This window comes from Zeugodacus cucurbitae, chromosome 2 (assembly GCF_028554725.1).
Source record: "Zeugodacus cucurbitae isolate PBARC_wt_2022May chromosome 2, idZeuCucr1.2, whole genome shotgun sequence".
NCBI classification, from domain to species: domain Eukaryota; kingdom Metazoa; phylum Arthropoda; class Insecta; order Diptera; family Tephritidae; genus Zeugodacus; species Zeugodacus cucurbitae.
The window spans coordinates 54,044,326-54,066,942 of record NC_071667.1 but is presented as its reverse complement, the minus strand read 5'-3'; the positions used below and the strand labels follow the sequence as shown (position 1 = coordinate 54,066,942).

General features: G+C 35.0%; 3 protein-coding genes across 4 annotated transcripts in view; all 3 read right to left on the bottom strand.

The window, feature by feature from the left end:
* The window catches only part of Tmem86a_1 (lysoplasmalogenase-like protein TMEM86A), a 227,660-nt gene that overhangs the window by 185,853 nt on the left and 19,190 nt on the right, over positions 1-22,617 (bottom strand). The window contains exon 2 of the mRNA XM_054228919.1: positions 19,593-19,808. The gene's annotated coding sequence lies outside the window, so the exon portion shown is untranslated. The remainder of the gene's footprint in view (positions 1-19,592; positions 19,809-22,617) is intronic.
* On the bottom strand, positions 3,461-4,229 carry LOC105213515 (general odorant-binding protein 99a). 2 transcript variants are annotated; one of them, XM_054228967.1, is made up of 3 exons: positions 4,072-4,229; positions 3,582-4,003; positions 3,461-3,524 (listed from the first exon to the last, which is right to left on the bottom strand). In XM_054228967.1, the coding sequence occupies exons 1-2, from the start codon at positions 4,111-4,113 to the stop codon at positions 3,587-3,589; spliced, it is 459 nt and encodes a 152-aa protein (XP_054084942.1). In that variant the 5' UTR covers positions 4,114-4,229; the 3' UTR covers positions 3,461-3,524; positions 3,582-3,586. The 2 variants fall into 2 exon arrangements, with proteins under 2 accessions (XP_054084942.1, XP_011184702.1); XM_011186400.3 differs by having other exon boundaries at positions 3,461-4,003.
* LOC105213517 (general odorant-binding protein 99a) lies at positions 6,483-7,177 on the bottom strand. The gene is made up of 2 exons (XM_011186401.3): positions 7,020-7,177; positions 6,483-6,951 (listed from the first exon to the last, which is right to left on the bottom strand). The coding sequence occupies exons 1-2, from the start codon at positions 7,059-7,061 to the stop codon at positions 6,529-6,531; spliced, it is 465 nt and encodes a 154-aa protein (XP_011184703.2). The 5' UTR covers positions 7,062-7,177; the 3' UTR covers positions 6,483-6,528.

Here is a 22,617-nt window from a genome sequence, read left to right as displayed (position 1 = left end):
CTATCAAAATTTTTTAAGAATTCTCCAACGGACGACATGTTGAAACAAACTCTACTACTTATTTCCCGAATGCTCAGTTTTTCTTTTCGCAAAATCAAGATATTAATTTTTTAGATTTCGGATATTTTTTTTTTTTAAATTCGTCATATTTAAGCTTTAGCGAGGCACGAGCACAAAATAACCAATGACTCTTAAAAAAACTAAAATTTCTTTTAAAACGTGTACAGAACACGTATTTGTTTGAGAGAATATGCCTCCAAACAGTAAATTACACTGGTCGGTCACAATCGTCTTTTAAATACAAATCGACGGATGGTCCGGATTTCACTGTCCGCTACTATATACTATATTGTAAAGTTGGAACTAAAAATGAGTTATATGGAAAGTAGGCGTTTTTGTTAACAGATTTCGCCTATTTTCAATCCGTAACATCAGGGTATCATGAAAATAGAATGTACCACATTTGGTTCAAATTGGTCGAGAAGTTCCTGATTGATAGTTTTTGACCAAAAAGCCCTCTATTTCAAAAAGATTTCATCCGAATATGTCCTCCCTAGTATGTATGTTTCGTTGTGACGTCGATTTTATCCTCAGTATTCAGGAGATCTAATTGTAATTGGTATAAGAAACCATTGCTAAGGATAAGTTAATTTTGAATTTAATTCCCTCCTTAATTCTGCGACACAAACTACATATTTCAATAATAAATAAATTTTTAGACAAGTTGTATTGTTTTTTCACAATTGTACCTTTGGCAATACATTGGGTAATTGTGCCTAATTTGGTTGTATTTTGCGAAAAAATTTATATGTCGATGTAAGCATGGTAAAAATTATCGATGAATTTATATCGATCATTTTTTAATTTAATTGTCTCATCGCTATTCAATAATACACATATATTTTAATACACTAACCCTATTTAACAATATATTTTCAACTAATGTTATTTTCAGTATTGGCAATGGTTTCAAGATAGAGAAAAATACTTGAACATATCCAGATCCAGATCCATTCACCTCTCTACCTTTTCCTTTTCCTAATTAAAGTCGTTGTATTCTCATATTCAATTTCTCAAACCTGATCAGTATAGCTTCGCAGATCAGATGACTGCAATTAGTTAGTTACTGGGCAACACCCTTCTGATTCCCTATGATATTTACATAAATTAATACTTAACTACGTTCTGTTGAGCAAAACAAAATACAACAATTGTTAAAGTTAATAGAAATCATTTCTCAGTAGACATAAATTTTACAAAATATATATACATATATATTCATAAATCAGAAAACTTCTGTAAAACTAAACGTCAACAGTCATAACACATTGTTTTTATATTTTCTTCCAATTATCAACGCCACTAATCTGTTGTGAAGCTTGCTAAATATACCGGTGCTTTTCCAATTACCTAATATGCATGTCAATTAATTATTAAATTTATTTATTGTCGTTCACACACAAATGTTTCGTCAAACAAATGGAAGTAACGAAACTCGTTTAAATAATGCCTCAGACCTACGCAAATTGTGAGATTATTACTCTTATATGTAGTATACATACATATGTATGAAGCCATAACTGACCTTATCTTACAAGCAGTAACCGCAAAAGTTGTTACAGTTTGAAACTAATTTTATATTTAATTACATTAGGTAGCAAGTCATGCACTAGAGTGTGTCAATAATGAGCTGGATATACAAAAGTCAATAATAACTTAGAAAATCAATAGAGATCTCTTTGAAATAACTAACTGAAAATGTTGGACCTCACGATTTTAAGTGCTACTTCACTTTAATAATGAAAAACCGTCAAAAACTATTGTTTCAAACTGATTTGAGAAGCACAAATGTGGATGTATTGGTCTCAGTATGAGTACCGCTCTATATATATTGCTGGAAAAAAATAATACGAACTGAAGAGCTAAATAGAGAAGGTATAATATATTCTATAAGAGTCTACAGCTGCTGGCGTACGCCGATGATGTTATGCTTTTTCCAGACTGGATAAGGAAGCGAAGCGTATGGTTCTGGTGGTGAATGAGGACAAGACGAAATATCTCCTGCCATCAAACAAACAGTCAGCGCACTCACATCTTTGCTCACTGTTGACACTCATAACTTTGAAGTCGTAGATAGTTTCGTCTACTTGGGAACCAGTATTAACAATACCAACAATGTCAGCCTCGAAAACCAACGCACAATCACTCTTGCCTAGAGGTGCAACTTTGGACTGAGTAGGCAATTGAAAAGTAAAGTCCTCTTTCGACGAACCAAAATCAAACTCTACAAGTCAAACTTTACATTCCCGTCCTGCTTTATGGTGCAGAAGCTTGGACGATGTCAACATCAGATGAGACGACTCTTGGGGTTTTCGAGAGAAAGGTTTTGCGCAAGATTTGTTGTCCTCTGAACATTGGCAACGGGGAATACCGCAGACGATGGAACGATGAGCTGTACGATTTATACGACGACATTGACATAATTCAGCGAATAAAAAGACGAATGGATAAAAAAACAAGAGCAAGTGTTCAATGCAGTACGCGATGGAGGAAGCCGCGGGAGATGACGACCTCCACTCCGATGGAAAGACCAAGTGGAAAGTGACCTGGCTTCACTTGGTATTTCCAGTTGGTGCCAAAAAACAAAAAGGAGGAATGAGTGGCGCGCTCTGGTGGATTCGGCTATAATCGCTTAAAGCGGATCCTACGCCAAATATACATATGTATATATTATATATGAGTACTGCTAAAGTCGTATTTCACTTATTTTGTTCGGGAGGTTATTTTTAAGACCGTATGATTTCTTCTTTTTATAAAAGGTTATCCTTCTTGAGGTTTTTGAAGAAGCATTATGGAATATTTTCAATTGCTTCTGGAGATATCTTATAGCAAATCCTTATCAAATATATATATGTCTTGTATCTTTCTGTCCTTCCGTTCGTAGAAAGTTTTTCTGAGATAACCATTTCAGTAGGAAATATTGTCAATAACTTGTTTTCCCAAATGCTAAGGGTACAAACCGGAAAGATGTATCTTTAGAAGAGCAATACAAATTAATTTATACAATTGTGTACTATAACTTTCAAGGTTACCCATATAATATTTAAACTGCTCGACACGCCCATATATGGTAAATATATGCGGTGTTAAATATGTGCAAATATATTGAGGAGAACCTGATTATTATCGAATAACAACTATAATTATAACAATGAAAAAAATCAATAATTGTTTATTAACAATACATATATAATGTAAATATTTAATCCTAAATATATATCTGTTATTGGAAGATGTTGAAAACAACCGTACAATAACCTCCCCAATATGAAGACACGAGATAAACTGATGAGAGAATGTAAATGAGCTGAACAGCACTTGAACCAACGACCTGACCACTGTGGACGAAAAAGTATAAACTATTTGAACAATCGGTTCGAAAAGATAATAACATATTGGCTGAGTTTTAAAAATACGAGTGAATGAATGTATTTCGATGTTATTCAGTCGATTCAAGAGCAGAACTAGAAGGTTTAATCTTTATATTTATATATTTTTATATATTAAATATTTTTATTTACAAGCACTACTTGCTACCGTTACCAGCTGGTATCAAATGTGTGTAGTCCATGAGGAAACAAGTGAAGCCGCGATATGCTCGAACACATGCGTCGTCGCTAGCAACAGCGGCTTCCTTGGCGCATTTATCAATAGCCACGTGCATTGCATTCGTATGATCGGCTTTATCGCCCTCCAATTGATGGTGGACCTTGTACACATCAAAGCCCTTTTCCGCATCGTACAGTTCGAATTTCTCTAAAACACACTTCAAGTAGCAGTGAGTTTTCTCATCATTCGGATAGTTCCACTCTTGGTACTGCATCACCAGATCCAAAGGAATATTCAACTGCGAAACACATTCCTCGCGATAACGTAACAAATCTACATTGGTTTTCACCACATAACCGGAATGTCCGGCGTGATCGACGCCATCGGCTATAACCTAGGAACAAAAGTCGCAAGAGTCACTCAAATACCGAACAGATTTCAAAAATTTGTATCCTTACTAACCACAGCGAAGATGAATGACAGTAAAGCTACGAAAAACTTCATAATTATTTTAATTTTTGGGCGAGATCTCAGAACAAAGCAATTGGAAAAACTGTTACGCGGTAGAGCCTCATATGTGATTTTTATAGCTCCCAGTGGTCGCAGAAAAAAAGAGGCAAATGCATGTCTCGACGAACGGGGTGTTGTAAATACGTAAGAACGTAACGGGAATTGTGAAATTTGAAATTTCACGGGTTTGGGGAGTCTAATTGTCAAACTTTTTTTATTTTTTATTATGCAATCCCATGAAGTACTACACAATTTTCAACTGTATTCATTGCTTATTTTGTCTGTAGTAGTCGCTAAGGTTACATGTGTTTTTATGTGCAGGCGATTTTCATTTGATAAAATATCACATTTCGTTGTTCTTGGCCTGAAACAATACTGTAACGATGCCCCACCGTGTGACTTTTTTCTGCTTCCAAAAATCAAGAGAACCTTAGGGCCGTCGTTATACATGCATACGAGAAATCGCCAAAGGATATCCCGGAAATCGAGTTTGCGAAGTTTTCGACGATTGGAAGAAGTGCTGGATCTAAGTACATTATGTCGATTGGGGACTATTTCGAAGGTAAAAACGTTAATGTAGACGAATTGATATTTTTTTCTTCAGAAAACGAAAGTTGCAGTTATTATACTCTCGCAAAAAAAGTTGCTAAGAGAGTATTATAGTTATGTCCACATAACCGTTGTTTGTAACACCCAAAACTAAACGAGTTAGATATAAGGTTATATATACCAAAGTGATCAGGGTGACGAGTAAAGTTCAAATCCGGATGTCTGTCTGTCCGTCCGTGCAAGCTGTAACTTCAGTAAAAATTGAGATATCTTAATGAAACTTGGTCCGGAATCGGACCACTGCCACACCCACAAAAAGGCGAAAACCGAAAACACATGAAGTGCTATAACTAAGCTATAGAAATAAAATTTAGTACAAAGGATTGTTCTAGGAAGGGTTATATTTGGATGTATTTTTTTTGGGAAAGTGGGCATGGCTCGCCCCCAACGAAATTCTCAGGAGTCGTTTTTTTCAGGCATTTCCTTATATAGTCCAAAAATGAAGGATTATAACTATGCCCACCTCTTATACAAAGCTTATGTTTTTTGTACAAATCACGTAAACTACTAAAGCTATATCAACGAAATTCTCAGGAGTCGTTTTTTTCAGGCATTTCCTTATATAGTCCAAAAATGAAGGATTATAACTATGCCCACCTCTTATACAAAGCTTATGTTGAAAACGACTAAAAATGCTTTAATTCACTAAGGGAAAACACCAGAAACCTTAAATTTAATTATAAAGAAGGTACAGAAGGGCTCCACCCAAATTGGTATATAAAATTTTAAGCGGGTGTGGCTCCGCCCACTTATGGGTCAAAATCCTTTCGGAGATATGGATACTTGTGAAAATAGGCCAAATCGGTTCACAACCACGCCTACTTCCTATATACCAGAACTTTGAAGTCGATCTGAATCGTTTACTTTACAATATATAAAGTAAGTACTAGTGAAGATATCGCAACAGAACTGTGCATAAATACTGTATTTATAGTGTGCCAGCCTCTTTCTAAAAATCGCCGAAATCGGACCATAGGTTTTCAAGGCCCCATATATCGAACATGAGCACCTCGGTGCTTCTAACCTAATATTAGGGTTTCCAACTTTCCATGGACTTTATACCATATATATGAAGAATATCTGGGTCAAATTGCCTTATATATAATATTGAATAAATAAATTGCGAGAGTATAAAATGTTCGGTCACAACCGAACTTGATTTAGACGGTCTAAAGTAAACTGGACTAAGGTCCTCACCTGGGCTGTGGGAGTGGACTGTATTGACGGACTTCTATCATTTCATTTAGAAGAGAATTATCACTAACCAGGGGCTAATATTTTTGTAGTAATAATTGAGTGAATTATTTTCAAGTCAAAGCATTTAATGGAAAAGAAATTGGCGTTCTATGAGGCTTCTAGTCATAATTTTTACTGAGATAGTACTCGAGATGAAAAAGAAAGAACTAATAAAAAAAGTTTAAAATCCCTTTAAATGACTTTCAACTACATTTTATGGACGGGGATAATGACCTAAAGCCGCCTATTTGCAACATTAACCCGATTTCGCAACACATTTCTTATTTATTTGGTACAGAGGGACGACAAGAGACATTTTGAAATAATGCCTAAGATCCCTACGACCGAAAGAATATAAACTATTTAAAAATTGGTTGATGATTACAACATATTGATTAAGTTTCGAAAATACGAATAACACGAATATCGATGTTATTCGGTCAAGTGAAGTCAAGACAGAATTAAATCAATACCCTTATACCACAACTTGCATTCCAATATAAGTAAAACAAACCAAGTTGGAATACAGATTTCTTACGCATTGAGAATTTTTATTTACAAACACTACTTGGCACTTTTTTCGACGCCAGCCTGTACCAGTTGAATGTTGTCCTTAAGGAAACAATTGAAGCCACGATAAGCACGAACGCAAGCATCATCACCAGCAGCAGCGGCTTCCTTGGCACAATTCTCAATAGCTCCGTGTGTTGCATCCGAATGATCGACTTTATCGCCCTCCAATTGGTGGTGGATCTTATGCACATCAAAGCCCTTTGCCGCATCGAACAGTTCGAATTTCTCCAAAATGCACTTTAAGTAGCAATGAGTTTTCTCATCATCCGGAAAGCTCCACTGCTTGTACTTCTCCACCAGATCTGCCGGTATACTCAACTGCGAGACACACTCATCGCGATAGCGTAACAAATCCTCATTGGTTTTCACCACATAATCGGAATGACCGGAGTGATCGTGGGAACTGGCTAGAACCTAGAAACAAAAGTCGTAAGAGTCGCTCAGTCATCGAACAAGTTCAAAAAATTTGCGTTCTTACTAACCACAGCGAAGATCAGCAATAGCAAAGCCACGAAAAACTTCATATTTATGCGTTGTTGTTGTTGGACGAGATGCGCTCAACGAAGCAGTTGGATTAACTGTTACGCGGTAGAGCCGCATACGTGACTTTTATAGCGCCCAGTGGTCGCGAATGCGAGGAAGCAAATGCAATTCTCGGCGAATGAGATATTGTTAATACATATATGTGTATGTATGTATGTATGAAGAGAGAATATGTGCAATGTACATCTGGCGCAAGATGCTGCGGTTACCGGCACTTTCTTTCAGCTTTTTATTGAGTTCAATCGGTATAATTTATTGTAATTCCATTAAGTTTTCATTTCACTTAGTTACAAATTATGAAAATTATATTCACAGCGCACAGCGTCGCACTTATAACTAGTTTATAAGTGCATACATACAAACATACACATATGTATATATAGAAACTGCCTTAGGAGCTTATCTTCTTGGCAGTCACATAACATAGTGAAGAGATGCATAGAGTCGCTAACCTGTCGCGACAAGCATTCTAAGTTTGGAAACAAAAACAAGTAAAATCAAATGATTGCGATATGCCAATAAATTCTAAATATATACATGAATTAGGGTGGTACGTCGCTGTATGGATATTTATTTTATATTATTCCAGGTTCAATAAGAAGGGTTAGGATAGGAGTTCATTAACACTCCGAACACAAGTAAATGTTTGGTGGGCATCCAGTCCATTGTATTTTGTAGATGATAAAAAATCTTGGAGACGATGCTATAGCAACTCCGAAAAATCATTAATCAAAACTTAGAGAGTAGCGAATCGAACTAACACCTATTAAATAATTTAAGTTGAATTTACTTATATAAGAAGTTTCCATATCGAACATTAAAAGGTATGTGTTCCAAATAAATTTGAGGGAGAATTCCTTTGAAAAGCATAAAATTCAGTAATTCTTGTTGAAATATTTTTAAAGGTAATAAATTTTTTTTTAAAACTTTAACACAATTTTGTTGACTCTTCAAGTACATTTTTTTTTTCTTTCTGGATAATTTTTTAACGCTATTTTCGACGGGAGATCTCAATCTACTCTCTTTATTACTCATCAACCACTGATATCAAACAAAAAAATTAATGTGTATTTTTAGGACATATTCGGCCCTATTACCGTTGTCGTTGCCGTCGTCGTTCTTATCGTCATTTCGTTCCTAAATTGGTATTCTTGAAGTACATATATCGTAACGCCTAAGAAAAGTTATCGAAATTTGTCTACATATTTTATATAGTATACTTTCCCCATAAAAAATTTCCCATATAAAAATTTATTTCTTATGTAACGAGACACATTTTTACAGCAGTCCTTAATGGATTTTATGCTATTCTCTATTGACTCTAAATAACATTATCACTGTAATTATTGTACTTACGTACAGCAATGTTAGTCTTCCATCTTTATTTGATTTTTTTAAAAGAAGTAGTGGTGACATCTGCGTCCTCCAATCTTTCTTCTAAAATATGTTATACTTCCAGCGTCTCATGCTCCTTGCTTCTGGCTAATCCGACTACTCTACCGAGTGGTCCAGCCAAAGGAGGTTTGGGTATCTGTTTATTAACTCCTCGTTTTGTTGGAGTACTCTTTTTTTCTTCAATTTGAATTTTAAGACTTTTCGTATCTTAAATATACTCTTCGATATAAAATATAGTTTTTTTTTTTTAGAAAAAAAAATATCCCTCCAAAAAAATCGAAATTTAAAGGATTTATCCCTTTTCTAAAGTCCTTGGCATATGCAGGATATTTTTCCATTTTCAAACTGTTTCCGATTGGGAGTTTTCATCTTCACTTTAAATATTCCTTCAAACAATAGCGTCGTTTCTATGTCGCTCACAATTATAGCAACGACAAAAAACGACTGTTTCTATGTCGTTTCAAATTGGGTAAAAAATCGATATTTTTGAAAGTTTCGCAGGGACCTTTAATTGAGGCGTACTTGGTATAAAATTTACAGCATATATGTATGTGAGTTGCGTAAAACAGTTTGAATGCCAATTAATGGCAACAAAACTGCACGACAGTTTTAGTTGCACTGCAAATATGTCGCATGCGATAAATTGTGAAAACTCAACTAAAAACAATATTCAATAACCAAACCGCCCGCTCGAAGCAGAGCCATCTAGCGTGGAGTAGGAGATTATACACTTTTATTTACAATCAGAATTCAAAATAAAAAAAAAACTGCATATCCGTTAAATGATTTATTGCTCAATATGCCTATGTAATTTGTTTTAAAGCATCATTAAATAAATCTACAACAATCACAACTAGAGAAATAAAATTGCATATTGCAAATATTTTTAATCGCAGAAGATTTGCGCCGAGAACGTGATAAGCCAGCCCCAAAATTGAATTATCGCCAGCATGCCGCGCAACTCCCACTGCAACTCAACGCAGCACATCCCAATGAATTATGAGTAAACAAATGACCAGCGATTTGTGGGAGTGGGATTGACATGCAAAACCAATAGTTAACAGCTAATTTAAGCAATTATTAATAAACAATTTGCCTAGATATTCAATTGTACAACTTAAATTGGCCCACTACCTTCCATTGGTTTATGTTCTCTTTTTGAAAAGTATAAATGTATAGATATGTAAGTACGATGTATAGATAGCGCATGGAATAATAGCGTTTACGTGAGTGGGAAAATTGGCAAGCGTGTTATTTACCACAAAATTATTTAACACAATTTATACGCTTTTCATAATAATTTGACACCCACCAATTAACACTCTCTAGATTATCAGCTTTTTCTAACGTTTTGACTTATTATCCATATGCTGAGAATGTGCTGAAATATAGACTGTAATAGGTCTGTTTAGATTTGTAATGATGGTGTGGGGTTTTAGATTTATGAAATAGAATCCATAAAAATAAATGTTTTAAGTGTTAAGGGAGAGCAAAGAAACATTAAAAAAAAAAAATACTGAACCCGAACTCTAATGTAATGGCATTTAGATTGGCTGGTGTCGTTGAATTATCGGTGGTCTCGCATATGACGTCGAGATTAGGATGATATGATTTGATGAAAGTTTTCTTCTTATTTGCTTGATAAAAACGGGCCTAATAACTGAAATATCTCCTGTTAAAAAATATACAATTTATAGCGCGTCTTATCTCACACCTAACTATTAAGAGCTATAACCTCTATGCATTTTCTTACGTTCTAATATATAGTTAGGAAATTTAGACCATAATAACAATCGACAAAGCAAATTTCCAAATTCTGTGTCTGTATAAAAGCAAGCTCGCCAGACTCAAGAAATCAGGGTAAACGGTCGTTTAAGGCGTTCAAAATGCCGATTAAAGGGCTTAGCTTAAGCTGTTGTTTCAAATTGACGACAACGACTTGTGGTCCATTGTGAACATCGCCGAAGTGAAGAACTAAACGAGACAGATATAGACTTTTTAAAAATACTATGGTAGCTATATAAAATCAAAGTTCCTGACTAAGTATCACAGCGTTCCCAGCTTCCTTCACTTTCAAGATTTAACTAAATTAACTGACAAACAACTCCATCAATTCTAAAAATAATTGGTGAAAAACATGCTCATAATACTTTATATACAAACTGTTAAAATGGTAACAATCGGACTAAAACCACACCTACTTCCCATAGAACGCCATTTTGAACCCAATTCCCTTTTATTTTTCTTTATGAAATATGGAAACTTTCATACAGAAAAAGCTAAAATCGGAATACACCTTTTCCTTAGTCATCTGTTTCTCCCGTTGTCTTTATGTTATATATCAGTTAATACAAGGGTTATTATAACAAAATTATGTGACTAAATTTTCTTGAGAATAAATTAAATTACCATATTCTCAGTGGGGAAAGCAAAATCAATACTGCGGTTATTACTAATATTGTCTTCTTAGAAAAACTAATGATAAAGCTTTCTTGCCTGAGACCTAGAAACTTCTTTGTGGGTTTTCCAATATTTAATTTTTCATAAAATATCAACATTTGTTTATAGACTTCAAAAAATCCCAGTTAAGGTTCAAAGCGCCCCTACTTTCAATGTCATCCAACTAGTGAGGCCGACATGCCAACCGAACTATAAATAACATGTAGGCCATGTACAACTTCAATGGCAAAATAAATATGAAATGTAAACAAATCGATTGTTGCACTTATTGACCATTTCATTTAACAAGCGATTTTGCGCTATACGACTACCCTGATGTAACAACCGGCCATAGAGACATCGCACACTTGACGCTTATGCGAAAATGACGCCGAAATAATGCGTAATCCGGTCAAAACAACCAGAGACGATGCGGTGAAGATGTGATACAAAATATGCGAAAGGTGAAGCAAAAAGAGTGAAAAAATAACAGTTAACGGCTTTGTGCCCCTAAGCGTTAAGAGTGGGCAATGGGCAACTGTGGCGGTCAAAATGTAAACAGGCGATGCGATACCTTAGCGAAACTGTAACAACAACAAAAACAACATTCGAGGAAATTAGATGAAGACAGATGATGAGTAAGATTGGCGTTGAAGCTTCAAGATTTATTAAAAAAAAATTTTTTGTAAACCACTTTCTACCAAAACAGCTGGCAACCTACAACACAAATACTAATTTTATTATCTAAACTCATGATAAATGTCATAACAAAGCGCATATTAAATTGGAATTTGCACATTTTCAAATGAATTGCTACAAATTGTTTGTTGTTATTTTGTATTATTTATTTACTACGCGGAGGATCGGATCATTAATCAATGATTTTTGGAGTGCCAGTTGCATATTGAAAATGAAATGAAAACGAGAATCACTTATGACGGCTAACTGTAGACAAACACTCGAGGCATTTGAATGAAAAAGAAAGTTTCTCCAAAACCCTAACGAAACATTACATACAAATGTGGACTTGAAAGGGAAAAGCGAAATATGTTACAATTGCTAACAGACACTTGTGGATGTAAGTACGTTTGTGATTTACATACGAGTATATGATGCAGCACTTTTTGGGCGCTAGTGTAAATAGACTCAACAAAATACATACATATATATGAACTTCGAAACAAATGTACCCCACAGTCAAAACAATCAGTTATGAACTACTTTGAACTAGTCTGATTGCAAGACCAACTCATTCGCTAGCTCTTTTTTTCAAGTGAGCAACTACCAATGAGTTAATGTACCAATATTCGACGAGATATCATTAGCAGCAGATGTCGATCAGAATTATATCAGTCTCATATCAGTTCAAAAAAGATATGTACATAACTTTACAATTTATAGTATAGTCAAAGGAACAGTATTGCCTAAGGAATTCATTTATTTGGATTTTGATCTTCTTAAACTAACTTTCAAAAAATTTGGTATAGATCTTTTCATTGTGTCACTAGTTCGATTTCAGTTAGGGAATTTTAACTGTAATCAAGCTTATTTGACGTTTCACAGCTGGGTAATTAAAGAAATGTGTAATGTCTGCTCACCTTTACATTTCACAACAACTGTCTAATTACTTTGTTAAATTACTCATATCGTTCTGTGGAACTTTTGAGACACAAAATCTCAATTTTTTTATTTTCGCGCGAAGAAAGTTTACGACTATTTATACAGCATTGAAAGTGTAAACGAATATTAAAAGAAGGTCGCTACAAAAGGGTCAGATATATATATAGCTACAATGCATAATCTAGTGAGTCAGCTGGTTAAGTACCAAATTCCGCCGATACTTAAACTGACACGTTTAACTTACACTGAATATTTTGAAAAGTTTTTCATTTAATTTAGCGAGTAATTTTTATGGTGAACACAAGTATAAATGTCCGAATAATATTTATTATCTGCCAAACTTTATAGATTTAAGATTCTAATACTTATTAATAAGTTTCATACGAATAAATCCAATCCGTATATTAAGGAATAAATTTAAAAAAATAAAAAAATTATTTAATGTAAATTATTTATTGTGTCAAATTCAATGATAATCGCAGTCAAATAAATAAAATTCGTTATTATTATTATTGAACAAATATCCCAGACGGATTAGTAAGCAAGTGAAAACAATCGAATTAGTATAAAATGTCATAATTGAAATTGCTTGACAAGAGATCAATCAAATCAGATATTTTTAAATTAATATTTCCTAAAATTTTCAATGACTTCAAGAATATGAGCTATAGTTAAACAAAAAGAACTTTAAACTTTTTACAAACATAAGTGAAATCTCTGAAAGATCCAAAACCTATCTGAGTGTTTAAGGAGTGTGGAAGAAGCGCCGGCATAATTGCATCGTATCAAAAGAAGACAATTTTAAAGGTGACAGCAGTAATGTAGACGAATGAATATTAAAAAAAAAAAACGAAAATTACCATTATTTTTGAACACACATCATACAACGGATCAAAAAGAAATTTTGAAATAAAAATAAATAAAATTTTTCCATCTTAGATGCCGAATTTTCATGGATAATGACAAGTAGAGAAGCTTTGTCATAATTGTCATTGTTGGGAACAACTTTACTTGCTTTTTACAAGTGAGATATCCCCACTGACTCAAGTTATGTGACAGCGACATTTGCGGATGACACAGCCCTGTTAGCAGCTGGAGAGTAAACCTCAGTATCTACCCTTCGAGCGCAGACAGCAGTCAATGCAATTACTAAATGGGCTTAAATGTGGCGCATAAAAGTAAATGATTCCAAATCAATGCACGTAAACTTTACTTTAAAAAACATCATACCATCCCATTTGAATAAATGGTACTCCTATACCACATCACAATAATGCTAAATACCTAGGGATCACCCTAGATGCTATGCTTCGCTGGAAAGAGCATGTCAAGAAAAAAGGGGTGAACTTGATATAAAATTTGCTAAGTCTTACCATCTAGTCGGTAGGAAATCCACGCCTTCAATCGAAAACAAGCTGTTTATATTATATATAATCAAGTACTAAAGCCAATTTGGGCCTATGGAGCTCAACTATGGGGTTGGTCAAGTCAAATCTGTATTGCCTGCATTCAGCGCTTCCAAAATAAATTAGTAAGAAGTATAGTTAATGCTCCTTGATATGTTTGATCTGCCGACCTTCACCATGATACTGGTGTGGATTCAGTAGTAAACGAAATAACCAAACTTGCAAAGTCTCACGAAATGAGGGTTAGACAACATGTAAATGAATAAGCATCCAGACTCATCGAAACTGCTGAACTAGAAAACCGACTGAAACGTTAAAGGCCTTCAGACTTAGTAAGGCAACTGTAGCAGCAAATGAATTTCTCTAATTATTAATTTATTATTAACTCTTTTTTAACTTATTAGAATTGAATTGTTGTTAGTATTTAATCATTGTATACTAGGTACAATTGTAAAAAAAAACAAAATTTCTCTTAAATTTGTTACCCTATTTTGTATTAAATATTTTACAATTTCCGATTTATTTTTCTTTAGAGCAAAAAATAAATGTAGCTTGAAATCGACACAAATTGGCTCAAAGCACCATTAATAAACTAATAGAAGAATAATTCACAGGATTGCATATAAAATGTGACCTAGAAAATAAACGAAAGTTCAAAAGCGAATACCTTTATTGAACACACAATCGAGCAACATTACCGACACCGAGGAAATCAAATCAGATTCCCATTGATTATTTACAACTTTCCAGAACTTTCATTCTTAAACACATCTGCAACATATGAGTGCAACTATATGCACTCAGGCAAACATACTCGTACAGATCTGTACTTCACGGTGGTTGACGGCGCATTGTCTAATTGTAAAAATGGGACAAATTTCTAGCGAATGTGAAAATAAAATAAAATGCAATTTACTTTAATAACCGCAATGCCGCAATATGAAGTTGATGCTGGCACAGAGTACAGTAGAGAGCAAAAATCTAATATAATCATAAAAAAGTCTTAATAAGATAAAAAATCTTTATACGATTTTTTTAGAGGCATTATTAAATGAACCTGTATCCGGTAAATTAGTTCAATAAAATAAGTTAGGTTTCGGCGCTGATCATAAGAATGAAGATCACGTGGATTCTATTTAGACAGTAGGAAAACCAACATTTGTGGTGTCAAAATATCTGGATACTCTGAAAATGACAAGATACACTCATGTATCAACTGAACGCTTTGAGCTTATCGAATTTGAAGTCCTCAAAATGAAACTCTACAAATCCCTCATCATTACCGCAGAAGCATGGACGATGCTAACAAGCGATGAGACGAAAACGCTCCAGCGCTGAAAGTGTTCGATGCAGATCCTTGGGATTTCCAACTGGCGTCGAATTGCGATGAAAAGAGAAGAATGCAGCGATATTATCGATTCGGCTATAATCGGATCGGATCGGTTTCTACGCCAATTACATACACTATATAGGTTCTAGACTCGTCGCTTGGTTTACTGAACGAACGACTTCTAAGATGTTCCAACAGCTTATTCTAGCAAAGCTGGACAGCCTGAAAATCTTAATATGGAATTATACTCTCAATGCGGCTAACTTCAAACAGTCTAAAAGCCGAATGCTAAATAGCCTGGAAAGGCCATATTGAGCTTTCCGAAATGCTTTATAAGATTTTGGATTTCATTCTACTTGTCTTCTCGTGAATTCCAAAAGGAAAAATAAATTTCAAGAGGAGTAGTGGAAAAATATTATTCATAACGATCGAAATATTATGAACGTAATCGAATGGTTTCTGCAAGATTTCAAGGATTGAAAATCCAATCTAAAGATAGACCATTTTTCAAGGAGGTTTATTTCACTATTTCGTATCTAATTCTAGAGATTTCATTATTGGAGCAGATTTTTGTAAAATGATTTTCTTTCTTTTTCATAAAAATTTCAATCCATTCTTATATCTACTTCAAATTTCTTCAGCAGATTATTTTGAATAGAGTGAAGAAAATCTGCAGAATTGATAAAATTTATCTGAAAGAGTCTTAAACAATTGAATATGGAAAAAATATTTTCCAAAAATGATTCAAAACTTTTGCACACCACTGCGCCTACAACCGTAAGGGAGTTGTAAACAAAAGAACAAAGCGCAGCTGATAGGCAAACAGCCAGCAGGCGAGCGTGTGGGCGGGCGGTCGTGCGCGCTTGAGCAGACGCTGAGCGGAAGCATTATATATCCTAATGCCCATTCAAAAGCGATCAGTGAGCTGGCTAAATAGCTACAAAAGCGATAATCGCGCACAGAAACAACAACAATAAAAATACAAAAACAAAAAATGCGCTATAAAATAGTGTCGCCCGCAGCGCATTATAGCGGTTAGCCGATCAAAAACGATCGCTGCAGCGGATATGCAGTTCAAACGCCAGCGCTGTGCAGACAGCAAACACACTCACACTTACATACAAATGTTTATAAGGTAAGACAATAGCATGCGAAAGTGCAATTACAATGCACAGCGAAAAATTAGCAAATAGAAATGTGAGCATATGAAATTTTGAGGTTAAAAAATTCAAAAAAAAAATTTTGTTTGTCTTCACCAAACGCTAGCCAGTAGCTATGAGCTCATCTCATAATTTCGAGTAAAATAAATATTGCAAATTTGCTGGTTGAATGATCCGCATTGGGATGCATGCTTCATATGATACCGTATGACGGTTTGACTGATGACTTGACATGCGGCGCACAAAGTTGCAAGCGCAATTTAACAAAAAACAACAACAACAAAGAATGTTGCATTGGCCATTTATAAAGTATTCATATTGCATATTTACACGAAATTGCAAAGCGAATGCAATGACCAGTACAACAACAGCAACTGGCTTACTGATGTGCCTCACCCCCGCAACAAACGAAAACTTGCAACGATTGCTACTATTTTATTGCAGCTTTGCAACAATTCGTATGCCCCACCATTGTCCACACGCCCACTTGTTGAAGCGTGGCTGCAATCCGTTTCGACTGTCTGTCCGTTTGGCTGTTTGGTTTGACTGACAATGCTGCAACCACTGTCAGTGTCGTACTGCTGCTGCTGCAACACAGACACACACACAAACTCTAGGTGTACGCAGAGAATGTAAAATATAGAGAAGGTTCAATTGCGGACCAGCGTGTGAATTGTCAAAAACTAACAAAATCCTATAAGCGAGTTTCACCACGGCTGGCTCGGAAGGAGAAATATTAACAGTGCCTCGTAACAGAGCTGAGTATTAATTGAAAAATATGCTCAGAGGTTTACATTTCTATTATTGACGCATGTTAGGCTCTTTGTTTATATGTTGATGCATTTATATGCTTACTATATACAACTGATATGAAATTCTTTTTGCTGATATTTATGAATGCATCCACAATTGAAAATATTTCAAATAAATTATGCGATTTCAGAGGTATATTTGTAAAAAAAAATTCAAACGGACGCACATATTTATGTAATGTTCTATAATAATATACATATGTATGTACATACTTTCATAAAAATATGTTTATATTTTTATACTAAATACATTTCCTATAACACTATAATGAACTACATATTTCGTAACTTAAACTTGCATAAACTGAAACTTACGTATGTACATATATATGTACATATACAGGTACATATGTCTTCAAAAATTCGAATTGTCTCATTATCACTTATCAGTGAAGGACATTTCAAATGTGCGCGCATTGCTCTGTATGCATATACATACATATGTTTGTATGTACTGAACAAACACACAAACTTACAATTGCATATGCGTGCACGTAAATCTGCCAACCATCACAAAAAATCAAAAGCATTGTTCTACAAAAACAACAAGCGCCTCAAACGCATAAGCAGCATCACAAGTCAATATGGCAGCCAATCGACGTAGCCAAATATTGTAGTAAACACAACAAAAACATTTTCATTCATGAACGCAGGCGCACATTCACTTGGCAAAGTTGCTTCGTTCATAAAAGCAGAGCCATACACATCTCTCCGCGCATGCCATGCCAACAAACGCCTTTTCGCGACGATGACAAAAATCATAAATTGAAGATTTTTCTAATGTTCCCTGCAAAAGGAAAAGTTGCAACGCCGCAAAATCTAAAAAAGGATAAAAATGGCAACATAGCCCTTGAGTCGATTTAAAATATTTTTCAGCAAAAATTCTGTGGCTCACAAAAATTTATGTCGATATGTTTGCTTGCTCATACATATTCATACATATTTACGACAAGCCGATTTTCTACCAACAACACAATGATGCGTTGCTTTGGCATTGCGCAGGCGGCCATCAATTTTTCGACACATCGAGCTTTACAGGGCCGTTTCAAGTGACCCCGCCGTAATAATATTTGCGCTTCATATGTATTGTCAAATATTGAAGTATTAATTAGTTATCTATATAATTAAATGAATTTTAATATCTACCAACGTATTAAATCATATTTAGAATAACTACTAATGATCTTTTAAAGAAACAAGGCATAAAACTTAAAGACATTATATGTTGGACATCTGGGCCTCTTTGCCTGCGTACGCTCCACATTCCTTACAGCTCTTTGACATGAACACAAAAAAATCATAAGCTACGGCCATTCGTCGTTGTCCGTGGCAACGAAGATCTTATATGAAGCCATGAGTACACATATTTATTTACATACATACATACATATATTGAATGTTGACAAATTGACATATAGACACAATTCGAATGGTTCTTTTGATATTTGTTTACATGTGCACATATGTAATTACGAATGCGCGTACGTTTATCATTTTGTGATAATATACATATTTATGATTTTATGTGACATTTTAATGACTAAAGTAAATAAATGTAGTATTATTATGTTACATTTAAATAAGAATATAAAGTAATTTAGGTTATTAGATATTGTAAAGCATTACATATGTATGTATGTGGGTATGTGCCTTCATATCAATTATCAACAAAATATCTATAAATTATATGCAAAAAAGTCATATGCGCATTGTATATAGGCAAATATGTAAGCGTACATTTCCTAACATAGAAATTAACACAATTTTTCTCATTTAACACTGCAAACGCTCAATTCTGCTATTTTCTAGCCCTCTGATGTTAAACAGTGGTGAAACTTCCTTATAGAATTCTGTGGTGAAACTTCCTTATAGAAACGAGTACCCCTTCGAAAAGCAAATTAGTGTGGCCAACTAGCCCGCCGTGAACCTTCTCTATATTTTACATTCTCTGGTGTACGTGAAATAGAAATTAGGTCAAAGTAAATGACAAACAAACAACAGTAATGCCAACAGCAACAATAACAACAACAACAAAGAATGTAATAATGTTAATAAAGCGCTTGAAAGCGCCAAATCAATATAAATTCATAAAATTTAGCAATAAATAAGCAATATAAATCATTTTCATAAAATAATAACGGCAAATCAATAACACTGTGATTTAAAAAATAAAATAAAAAACACTTTTATACTACACTGTATGTGTACAAATAAACACAACTCACACAGCTCACTCATTAAAGCTTCACTTCTTCTTCAATTCTATTGCTTCTTACTAAGCGAAATTTTCACTTCAATCAATTGATCGATTTCAAATCAAATTTAATAATTTCATTTCGATTTTTCCTACCTTAATGCATTTCTCCGTCACATTCTGACGCGTCATTTTCGTAAAGTTCTGCCACTGTTTGTCATTGCTCCGCCACAACTCGTCGACAATTTTCATTTCAAGAGCATTTCTAATTGGCTTAGTCTATTCTTAAGTCTGCGATTGTTGTTGAAAGATCGCTTTCACATTGCCACACATTGAGTTTTCTCACACAAATCTTGCCAATGCGTGTAGTGTCTATATGATGAAAGAGATATGAAGAAAAATAATTAAAAGAAAATGAAAATAAAATAAAATATAAAAAAATAAAATAAAATAAAATTTAATTAAATTAATAATAATCTATTTTTTAAGTTATTATTTAAAAATATTGCACAAAAATGATTATTTATAATACGATTGAATAATGATTACACTGGATAAATGAAGAAGCTGCACAAGACTGTTTTGGGATTGTACCTTTACGGTGATATTTTTAATGTACTTTTGCCTCATTGCCTTTTTATACAGTATACAGAGATCTGAGAACAGTAGAGAGACTAGATTTGAGAATTTTTGGGGATATGTAAACAATCTGAGTCACCTCGTGAATGTAATAATAGTTGATGAAAATTATGCCACGCGATCCCAAAATATAGGCCACAACATTCATGACTGTTCCGGCTTCTATTAATTCAGTTCCCCAATCCATTATTTTGGAAAATAGTGTCATATGGTCTCAATTGGTTCATAAATAGTTTTCTATATATGCTCTGCCCAATCCATAAAAAGGGAGATCCCACAATCTGCGCCAACTATCGTGGGATAAGCCTCCTTAGCATCGCATATAAGGTTCTATCGAGCGTACTGTGTGAAAGACTAAAGCCCACCGTCAACAAACTGATTGGACCTTATCAGTGTGGCTTTAGACCTGGAAAATCGACAACTGACCAGATATTCACCATGCGCCAAATCTTGGAGAAGACCTGTGAAAAGAGGATCGACATACACCACCTTTTCGTCGATTATAAAGCTGCTTTCGACAGCACGAAAAGGAACTGCCTTTACGCCGCGATGTCTGAATTTGGTATCCCTGCAAAACTAATACGGCTATGTAAGCTGACGATGAGCAACACCAAAAGCTCCGTCAGGATCGGGAAAGACCTCTCCGAGCCGTTCGATACCAAATGAGGTTTCAGACAAGGTGACTCACTCTCGTGTGATTTCTTTAACCCGATGATGGAAAAAATAATACGAGCTACAGAGCTAAATAGACAAGGTACAATCTTCTATAAGAGTGTACAGCTGCTGGCGTACGCCGATGATATTGATATCATTGGAAGCAACAACCGCGCCGTTTGTTCTGCTTTTACCCGCATGGATAAGGAGGCGAAGCGAATGGGTCTGGAGGTGGATGAGGACAAGACGAAATATCTCCTGTCATCAAACAAACAGTCAGCGCATTCGCGTCTTGGCTCCCACGTCACTGTTGTTGTAACTTCGAAGTCGTAGGTAATTTCGTATACCTGGGAACCAGCATCAACAACACGAACAATGTCAGACTCGAAATCCAGCGCAGAATCACTCTTGCCAACAGGTGCTACTTTGGGGACTGAGTAGGCAATTGAACAGTAAAGTCCTCTCTCGACGAACCAAAAAAACTCTACAAGTCGCTTATCATTCATTTATGGTGCTCAGAATATTGGCAACGGCGAATACCGCAGACGATGGAACGATGAGCTGTACGAGTTATACGACGACATTTACATATGTAGTTCAGCGAATAAAAAGACAGTGGCTACGCTGGCTAGGTCATGTTGTCCGAATGGACGAAAACACTCCAGTCCTGAAAGTGTTCGATGCAGTACCCGCCGGAGGAAGTCGAGGAAGGGGAAGGCCTCCACTCCGTTATAGGGACCAGGTGGAGAGCGACCTGGTTACACTTGGGATCTCCAACTGGCGCCGAACTGCGAAGAAAAGAGATAAGTGGCGCACTCGTCGTCGATTCAGCTATAACCGGGTAAACGGTTGCAACGCCAATCACATACATATTGGATATGTCCACTCCCAACAAAAAAGTAGTACAAGGTACCTAGCCGAGTATGTAAATAGTGTTTCTTTAGACAAGTGGTCGTTTTTAAGAAGAAATACAACGAATACAATTTAATTTTATGGATTTAGATTTATTATAAAGATAAGGGTTTGTCATTATGTGTAACAGAGGATTTGGGGCATGTGACCAAGTCAGCCGCGACGGTTTGAATAAATTCTAGCCGAGAGGTACAATTTTCAATCACTTTTGCAAGAATTGGGGCGGTAAGTCAGCAATAACGCGCAGAATATTATTTTAAGGTCTCAATATTCTTGGACCAATCTGCGTAGACAACCGACTTCATATAGCCCCACAAAGAGTAGTATAGCTGTGTTAAATCGCACGATCTTTGAGGTCACGACACAGGCTCAGGACGCGAGATAAAAGTTTCCTTCAATAAATTGATAGTTTCGTTGGTTGTATGGAATGTAGCGTCTTTTTTTTGGAACCAATGGTCGGCAACATCGACTCCCTCCAATTCAAGCACGAAAAAATAATTAATCATGGCTCATTTTTGAAGAAATATGGACCAATGAATTTTCAATATTTTCAAATATTTTAAAATATAAATAATAATTTTAATTTTTATTAACGAATTTAGGCAATGTAGTATACAATATTTTTTTTGTACGGTTAAGACATAATGTCAAAAACTAAGTATGGCCCATTATTTAACTAATACAAAACTCAAAACCTGACTGAAGAAAAGTATAGAGTTGTTGGCGTAAGAATCTTACTTACTAATCCTTTATTAAGTCTAGTCCTTATTTAGCTCTAAGGAATTTGCTAAAAATTTATCCTGATAGATTAAATCCGCTGGAATGAAAATTAATATCCTGACATATTCGGCAGATTGATTCGTTTAACTCAAAATATGTTCTTGGAGATTTTAAACCTAGATATCATGGCTGAATGAAACACGTGCTTAAATTTAGAAATACTTAAGAGATTGGAGCTTACATAAATTATCAGTTA